The following is a 9,767-nucleotide window of genomic DNA, read 5'->3' on the forward strand; positions in this document are numbered from 1 at the left end:
TTTGGCATGCTATTAGAGGAAGAACAGGACTGAGAGTTACTATGTAGCTCAGGCTGTTGTGAAACTCACAGCAATCCTCCTACCTTAGTCTCCTGAGTGCTGGGATTACAGGTGCATACCTAGTCGCAAGTCTTCTTATGAACAAACTTTAGACCAAAATGAAATACTTGCAAGCACAAGGATCTAGTTCAATCCCCAGGACTGTATGTCCTACTGGCTCCAGAACCTTGGGTGTCCAGACTTAGTGACACATGCCTATAGTCCCAGTGCTGCGGAGGGTGAAACAGGAGGATCATTACGAGTCCAAGCTGTGTAGTGAGACTCTGTACCAAATAAATAAATAAATAAATAAATAAATAAATAAATATTTTTAAAGAGAAAGTAATTGAAACCATGGAATTATGGGATACTCTGGAAGAATTTATTGAGTGAAAAGTGAGGCTAAAGATGTTCTATGTGGTTTTTCAAGAGGAGTCAGTAGAAAACATTGAGAAGAATCAGCAAGTATTTCTTGAGAAGTTTTCACTTTTAGAGTGAGAAATAGCTGGATGTAGTGGTGCATAGCTGTAATTCCAGTCTGAGCCAAGAGTGCAACAGTGAGTTTGAGACCAGCTTGGGCACACTATCTGCTCAGCCCAAGTGCTGGTGTCACTGGGGCAGGTGTCAATCCAACCAGTGGATTCTTGTTTGCATGAGATACATTTGTCCATCTGCTTCTTGGTTTTATATTGACAGTCTTTTTATTTAGAAAATTAAAAGTTCCTAGTGAAGTCTAGCAGTAAGTTCTGGTTATTTTCTTTTACTAATTCACATTTATTTTAATTTTTTTTAAAAAAAACCCCATAATTTTGTGGAACAGTCTGTAAACACTCAGGGTGGGGATGTGGCTCAGTGGTAGAGGTCTCGCCTTGCACGTGCAAGTCCGTGGGTTCAGTCCCTAGCACCATAAAACAGCCAACCAAACAAAAATTGCTAACATCAGTTCGTTAGATATACTATTTACTTCTTCATAATTCACTGATCTTTTAAAATACAAACTGGATACATTTGGGATGCAGAGACTGAAGAGGAAGGGAGTTCCACAAGGCCTGCAAAAGAGAAGTCTGACAAAAAGAGAAATGCTAGCAAATCAGAGAGAAGTCTGTAATCTGTGTTAAGAAATGGAAAGACCAAAAAGTTGTCCTCTTGTTGTCAATTTCTGTATTCATAATGCAGAAACATGAATATCAAACAAGTTGCTCTATAATCAAAAAGCAAGGAAGGGGGTTGGTGAGATGGCTCAGTGGTCTAAAGCACTTACTTAGAACAAGCTTAGCAAAGCACAGGGACCACGGTTCAATCCCCCAGCACCACATGCCAGCCAGCCCCGCCCCCTGGTGGGCTGAGCTGGCCACACACACACACACACACACACACACACACACACACACACACAAATAAAAAAAAAAGCAAGGAAGAGGATTATTATAAAATATTTATGCATCTTCTGAACTAAATAATATGGAACTCGTTGGCTATTTAGTCAAAAGGAGGAGATATTGTTTTATTTATTTATTTAATTTTTTTAGGGAAGGGTCTACAGGGTGTACAGGGTCTCACTACTAGATCAGACTCGCAGTGATGTGCCTGTTTACAGCCTCCCAAGAGCTGGGATTACAGACTCAGGACACCACACTCAATCTCAGTTGCCTTCTCAGCGCCCCCCGGGAGGTGGAGGGTGGCGGGGCTGGCAAGGCAGGCCCAGGGATTGAACCCCGACCTCTGCACCTGCTTGCAGGCACTTTAATCTGCTGAGCTGTTTGGCTGTCCCTAAGAAGGAGATTTTAAAGTCATTTACAATTGAGAGTAGGCCTAATAGACCAGATAATTGAAAAATCTGTGGTAGTACGCCCTGAACTAGGACATCCAACATGACTGTCTTCACCATTACAATTAGCGGGTAAACATCTTATTGAAATTATACCACCCACAGAAAAAAGGAAAGGCAAACATGAAAATGTAAAAAGTATGTTGTTCAAAGAAAAACAATAATGCAAAAATGGTTTGGAAAGAGACTAGATACTAGTAATGTGTTGTGTTGTGTTTTGAATGTTTTAAGATGTACCAATTTCTATTGAATAAATTTGTTAAGATTTAAAAAAAAAAGTTAAAGGTAAGTATGCTTTTGTGTGTTTTGACTATATAATTTAAAGTTGGGGGCTGGGAAGATAGCTCAGTAGACTAAGTGCTTGCCTGGCAAGCGCAAGTCCTGAGTTCAATCCCTTGTACTGGAAAAAAAAAAAAAAAAAGTTGGACGTGTTTTCTAAACTCATTTTCTTTTTGAGTAATATCAAAGTTTCAAAACAAAGGGAAAAAATCCTGCAACCCTCGGCATGGGTAAAGAGAAAGACAGAAGGAGCAACTGTCACAAAATTCTCCCTTTACCTTGGGGGCTGGCAACCGTGAGCACCGGGCTGTGGGATGTGGCGTGGAGACTGCGCTCCTCTGGAAGCAGGTGGCCATGAGGCCAAAATGCTGCTCCTGTTTTTTGACAATCCAATAAGAAAAAAGTGATATATCACTTTACTTTCATTTCTCTGATTATCAATGGGGCTAAGCATCTTTTTACACATTTGATTATTTTATATCCTTAATTTCTCTAGGGATAGTTAATCTTTTTCTTCTTAATATGTATGACTCTTATTGCTTATTTTATTGTTGCATGTTGAAAATATTTTCTTTTTAAAAATATGACTATATATATATGTATATATATTTAAGGATTTTTGCTTTTTCCTTCCTTCATTTTTCCTTTCCCCATCCCAGTTTTTCTTTTCTTTTAAACAGTTCTTCCCACTTTACAATGTCTATTGTACATTTGGATCTTATTTATTCTTTCAGTTTCTCACAATAGGGAGACAATACAATGTTCATACATGCGAGTCTGTTTTACTGCACCTAGGAGTATGGTCTCAAGTTGCATCCATTTACCTATGAGAGTCTCAGGTTTATCCTTCTTTATGACTGAGTAGTACTCTGTCAGGTAAAAGGACCACATTCATTTTATCCATTCCTTGGTTGATGGGCATTTGGGTTTTTCCAACATCTAGCTATTACAAATCGTGCTGCTATAAACATAGTTTGACATATATCATTGTGGTATGTTTTAAATTCTTCTGGGAAGATACCCAGAAGGGGAATAGCTAGGTCAAATAGGACCTCCAAACCTAGTTTTTTGAATCTCCTCAAATTTTCTTTTAACTTTGTAATGTGTTTTTATTTTGATACAGCCACATCTGTCCTTTCTTTATATCTTTTGCTTTACGTCTTTTTTGTTTTGTTTCTTATTGCTTTGTTTTATGGTTATTTAAAGTCATAAATATACTCCCTTTACTCTTATGTAATACCTTTATAATATTTCATGTTTAATTTTGTAATCCATCTACAACATGGTTTGGAGTCTTATTTTCTTTATCCAAATGACTTGCTGATACCCTAACAGCAGTCATTCTTTTCCATGGATTTGAAGCAGAGGGCTTACTTGTTAAAAGCATTTACTAAAGTGCTTCTGTAATTGTTTTCCCTTTGAAGTGTCCATGTGTCTGCCTCCCGGCTGGTGAAGTCCACCATCCCAAAATACATTTGGAAACCCACCTCCTCAGTGCATGGTCCATGTCTCCAAGAAAGGGGCCAGACCCGTGTTGGGTTCTCTTCAAAAATTCTTGAAAGTAAGAAGAATGAATAGATTCCTCCTGAAATACACACCCTTTACACCCAGTGGACAATCAGCAGGAAGTGAGAAACCAGAAGGCGAGGGTGTTAGGTTTTTTTGGTGAAGTAGAGGCAGAAAAAAGAAAAGAGACGTCTTTACTGAGGACATGGAGAAGACTACAGGGAAATGGCAGGGATCTCTGACCCGAGACAAAGGGAGCTGGGGTGATTCAGACTTTTGCTAGGGGTAGAGTTTGGGGGAGCTCAGTGATGTATAAGGGGATATTGGGGTCTTTTCGCACAGGTAGGATAAGAGGAAATTATATACAGGGCTGAGGGGAAAAGATGGGGAGAAGTGGTCATTGGGAAGGTAAGTTCTTCAGGTTCCAGTCGTGTTAGACCACCGTAATGGTTCAGTACTTCATACTCGGTCGGAATCTATCAAAGGGATTCTCAGATCACTCACATCTTTTAAGATTCTGTCCTTGAAAGCAGAAGTCACCAAGCATCATTCTGCCAGTGGCCTCCATTTCCTAGTTCCCCCTTATGTTTGATGCATAGAGCCTTTAGCCTCAGCTTTAAGAAGAAAGCACATGAATGGCAAACAGATGCTTCCCTGAGCATCTACCACACTCATCAAAGCAGTGAACGTGCACCATGATCGGAGGTGCTGCCCCCAGATTGTTTCCACCAAGGCCACTTCCAGCTGCAAACTCACTGATCCAGGGATTCATAAGCTATTTTGAAGTGAAGCTGTCAGTTTGAATCTTTGAGATATGCATTTTAGATGAACTTCCAAATAAAGTATTAAGAATATGATGGTTAGAATCTAGATTTTTTTTCCAAAACAAGAGAATCTTTGTTCCTTTTTCGGGATAAGAAAACAAATATATATATATATATATATATATATATATATATATATATATATTGCATATATATCTTTATATAATGCATATATATTTTTATATAAAACATTATATATCTCACGTCTATCTATCTATCTATCTAACCTCAGAGGGTCTTACTATGTAGTTCAGATTGGCCTTAAACTCACTTTGTAGTCCAGGCTGGCCTTAAACTCACAGGGATCCTCCTGACTCAGTGTCCCAAGTGCTGACATTACAGGTATGTGACACCACACCAACCTGCAATTATGTATCAAAACTTTACTGTTTCTGCTGTAGCTTCCCAGAATCATTTAACCAGTGTCCACTGGCTGTTGGCCCCATAGTATTGAAAACATTTGCCCCTAAAATGAAACACAAGGTTAAGCATTGAGAAAAGTAGGCATTGATTCTTAAATATTAACTCCATTCAGAATCTGCCTTTCTCAACAGGCAACCATGTTTTCTACTCTAAGTTATTGATTGTCCAAGTGAGAGACTCTTTAAAACTATTTAGTCAGGAACTCCAGAATTTAATAGCCATAAGTAAACATCTTACTCATAATTTATTCAAAATAAGACATAAAAATACTTCTAAGAAATTGAATCAAATATATGAGGAAGGGTCAGCGAAGTAGCTCAGTGGATTAAAGCACCTGCAAGTAGGCGCAGGGGGCGGGGGTTGGATCCCTGGGCCTACTGTGCTGGCCCCACCCCTGGGCATGCTAAGATGGCAATTGAGACTGGGCGTGGTGGCGCACACTTGTAATTCCTATTTTTGAGAGGCTGTAAACAGGTAGATCCCTAGGAGTCCGATCTAGTAGTGAGACTCTGAACACCCTGTAGACCCTTCCCTAAAAAATACAAAACAAACAAACAAACCCAAATACATGAGGAAGGAATTTGAATACCACAGCATAAGACACTGAGATTAAATTTTAAAACTTTTTGTTTGTTCGCGGGCTGGGGGTTGAACCCTATGGGCTCATGCAGGCTAAGTGAGTGCTCCACTCCAGCCTCAAGAGAAATACACCGATCTGTGTACCTATTTACCCTCAAGTTGATAGTTGCTGGTAGCCCAAGTTGATGCATTTAGAATTACAAGCTTATCTGCCACTGTTCATGACAGAAGACAAAGAAAATGTGTTGCTTTCACATGTAGGTTTTAATTTTTAGCTACAGGTTTCATTTTTACATTGACCACAGAATTTCCTTTGACTTCTGAATCCATCATTGGCAGTTGCTTGCTGCTCTTCTGCATGCAATCTGGTGGCTTTGCCTTGGATCTTCCTCACCACCACCCCACTTATCTGCATTTAGAGTCCTTAGCAAAAGGAGCGAGACAAAGAGAAGGAAGCTTTCAGGGTTCAATTCACTACCTGCTTGCCTGATTTTTTTGTACACAGGTGAGATACTCCTGCACATCATCTGGGGACCCCAGAATGAGGGGTACCCGCTGGTGAATACTCTCAGGCTTCACATCCAGGACGGGCTGGGTGCCTGTGGTAGCCATACCTCCCGCTTGCTCAATGATGTAGGCCACAGGATTGCACTCATACAGAAGCCGGAGCTGCAGAGAGAAACAGAACCAAGGGATGAGCTATGTGAGTGGGCAGATGTCCCGAGCCCTGCCCCTCATGTTGAGGAGGAGTTTGAAATTCTGAGCATCTGTGTGTTGTGGGTGTGAAGGGCTTCATGGGGTTTCACCCCGTAGGAGGCTGGATGCATCAGCCATACTCATCATGTGCACATTTGGGGGGACCTTTGGCCAGGTGGCTGAGACATGTATTCTGTCTGATGATCCTTGTGCTAAGGAGACCTACCTCTTGATCTGAAGATACGCAATGCAGATACCCTTTTACCCTTTTCTTGTTGGTTTAGCAGTGAGGCAAACTGATTCTACAGACCAAGTTAGAAGCCATGATATATAAGGCCTTCCAGCTAGCAGCCAGAAGCTAAGCATGTAAATCATAGGTCACCTTGAGAGTGCTCTGGGTGGTATCTCTGGGGACGGTCACAGTGGCTGGGATAGAATGGAATGACCCTCCTCATCTTAAATGCCAGCTTAACTAGATAGTTTGTGGGTATATCCATCTTTTCTTTTGGCCTCTTTACTAAGTGAAATCTTGTCACTTGCATTGTTGTAGCATTCTGTCCTTCCTCTTTCACAACAGTCAGCACATTGAGAGTTGTTTAACATCTGGATTCTTCCACTTGTGTAACATTTGCCATCCTTTGAGAGGAGCCCCAGTGCATGTGGGAGCACTTGGGAAGGCCGGTTTTGTCCCTACCCAATCTACAGACGGACCCTGGAGGGCACTCTGCCTTAGAGAGTCTGGCCATGAAGAGCCTCATCTTGACAGTTTGTAGAACTTGGCTTTTCCTTTTCTTTTTTCCTTGCTCTGGGAGCTGAGGACAGGGGAAATTTGTGTTCTCAGACTGTAGCCAAGCAATCTATTGAACCAGATACTTAAAAAATAACTCAGAATTAGAATGTAGTGCATTTGTTTTGGAGCCAAGTTACTTTTGCTCTGATCTCAGAAACCCCCATTGTAGTCAGCTGGTCTTAATAGGAAAATGTCCAGAATCACATGGTACATTGGCCTGCTGGCCACGTGATCTACTCAATTAAAATCTACATGGCTTTTCTGAGACAAGCAGATGAGGAGTTATGTCCATGTCCACATGTGAGTGGGTACATGCGCTTGTGCACACACAGACACATATGCACATATGTGTCACAGAGACTGCAGGAGCTGAGACATGGAGCACAGGAACCAATGTGCTTTCAATATGTGTAACGGTTGTGGTGCAATGAATGCAGATCTGTATATGGGATTGCACATGCTGTAGGACACTTTTATTTAACTATGTATGAATATTGTATGATTCATTCATAACCATGTAAATAATTATTAATAATTAGTCTTGATGTCCTTCCTATTAGAACCAAACATGTGGAAAGAATTTAAAATTTCTCATATCTTTTAGTTGATCTCACATGATATTCCACTGCACTTTTATTTCCTTCAGCACCCCTTGTGCAGACTTCTCTGTGATTGCTAGTTTAACAGATTAATATACATGGTTTAATAATACAATATAATAAACACTACCTTGAAGACAAACACCTGACACGATATCCTGTGGATAGCACTTTGTCAATTATCATTTCCAGAAATTTTCTGGAGCAGAAATTTTTATGCTAGAGAACTCTAGATTCTCTTCTTCTTCTTCTCCTCCTTCTCCTTCTCCTCCTCCTTCTCCTCCTTCTCCTCCTCCTTCTCCTCCTACTTCTCCTCCTACTTCTCCTCCTCCTCCTCCTCCTCCTCCTCCTCCTCCTCCTCCTCCTCCTCCTCCTCCTCTTCTTCCTCTTCCTCCTCCTCCCCCTTCTTCTTCTTGTCTTTTTGAGACAGGGTCTCGCTATGTAGTTCAGGCTGGCCTTGAGCTCACTTTGTAGCCCAGGCTGGTCTTGAAATCACAAGGATCACCTGGAAAGCATTCTATCCCTGAGCCATATCCCGACCTCTCTTCTTATTTTGAAAATGTTTTCAATGTATCATGAAGTCTGGAAGGTGTGGAACAATTCCAGCATAACTGTCCATAATATAGAAACTATTTGTAGACAAGATGAGAAAACTTTAAGCACCTTTAGTGTTCTACGGCTATGCCAGCCTTTCATTGATCATGAAACTCCTATTAATTGCTTTCAGGTGGAGCCCGGTCTGATTATTATACTAATTGGTCAGTGACTATTTCATGCTAACCTTAACCTATTTAAAATATCACCACTTTGTGAATGCCACCCCATGAATATTTCTTGGATTAAAGTACTTCCCAATGTACTGCTTTCTTCTAACAGGATTTTATTCAAGTTCAGGGCAGACATCCTTTGACACATACTCTGCACTGAATTTTATTTTAGCATTGCCACCCTATTCACCCGTGGGATTTGATACTAGCGGTATTTCTAGTTAAAAATTCTTAGCCTTCTTTTATTGTCATTGCCAAGATCATAGAATAAAGTTCTATTCCAAAATTAAAAAAAGAAAGAAAGAAAGAAAGAAAAAGAAATTACAAGGATCCTCTTGCCTCAGCATCCCGAGTGCTCGGATTACAAGTGTGTGCCACCACACCCAGCCTTTAGGGGATTCTTGAGTGGACTTCAGGGTGTCTACGAAGTCGCCAAATGTGATTGTGAAGTTACATTTATGTGCTTGTTTTTCCTAGGAGAACATGTAATAGGTCTCCTTAGATTCTATAGGGGTGTCAGTGGATGCAGGCCAGAGGGTGCGGCTCTGAAAGCTTAGCCTGCACAATAGTGGAAGATGAGCACAGGAGACTCCTGGCAGAGGATGAGCACGGGGCCAGAAGAGTGAAGGCCAAGGACATCTGCAGCTTCAGTCACAGCAGCCTTCCTCTCCTCCAAACCTTCTACCATAGTCTCAAAGTCACTAATAGGAAACAGAGCTTGTTTCTCTCCCCCAGACCCCCTCTGTCTTCTCACAAACATGTAGGACCAGTAGCAGTGCAGCAGCCACACCATGGGCTCAAGGAGACACAACTCCCCCTGGCTCACAAAGAAAAATCCCTGGTGGACGCAGGGCAATTACCTTGCCCTTGGGGCTCTTCTGGTTGGCTGGGTACAGGAAGATTCCTCCGTAGACCAGAGTGCGGTGCACATCAGCCACCATGGAGCCCACGTACCTGGCCCCATAGGGAGCACTGCCATCCTGGAAGAAAGAAAAAGAGATGAGATCCAGTGGCTTTAGCAACAAGCCTGCACCAGCTCTGGGGCACAAGGCCAGTTGCTGCAGCTTCCCCTTCTGGGTTCTCTGATCACCATCCACTGACATAGGAGTTGAAAACATATAATGGAGCACTTCTTTCCTTAAAAAGGTCCTCAAAACTCAATTACTGACTGAGTTAATCATGTGTAGGAATATTTACTGCAAGAGCATCCTGTAGCAATCTTAACAGAACAGCTAACAACAAAAAAATAGTCCTTCACACCCATGGGGTTCCACATCAAGAGATTCAACCAAGCAGAAATCACAATATAAAAGTGGCATCCACACTGAGTTTTACAGACTGGTCAGTGAGATGGCTCAGTAGAATAAGTGCTTCCCCGGCAAGTGCAAGGGCCTGAGTTCAATTCCCAGTTCCGCCAAAATAAAAATACACACTGAA

The 9,767-nt window shown here is 41.5% G+C and overlaps 1 protein-coding gene across 1 annotated transcript in view; it reads right to left on the minus strand.

Annotated features, from left to right (window-relative positions):
- Positions 1-5,723: 5,723 nt before the first annotated feature.
- The window catches only part of Fbp2 (fructose-bisphosphatase 2), a 31,472-nt gene continuing 27,428 nt past the window's right edge, over positions 5,724-9,767 (minus strand). The window contains exons 6-7 of the mRNA XM_004643793.3: positions 9,191-9,310; positions 5,724-6,147 (exon numbers count right to left, since the gene is read on the minus strand). Coding sequence (XP_004643850.1) covers positions 5,953-6,147; positions 9,191-9,310 — 315 coding nt within the window. The 3' untranslated portion in view covers positions 5,724-5,952. The remainder of the gene's footprint in view (positions 6,148-9,190; positions 9,311-9,767) is intronic.

Source organism: Octodon degus, unplaced genomic scaffold (genome assembly GCF_000260255.1).
Source record: "Octodon degus isolate 3935 unplaced genomic scaffold, OctDeg1.0 scaffold00184, whole genome shotgun sequence".
In the NCBI taxonomy this organism is placed as follows: domain Eukaryota; kingdom Metazoa; phylum Chordata; class Mammalia; order Rodentia; family Octodontidae; genus Octodon; species Octodon degus.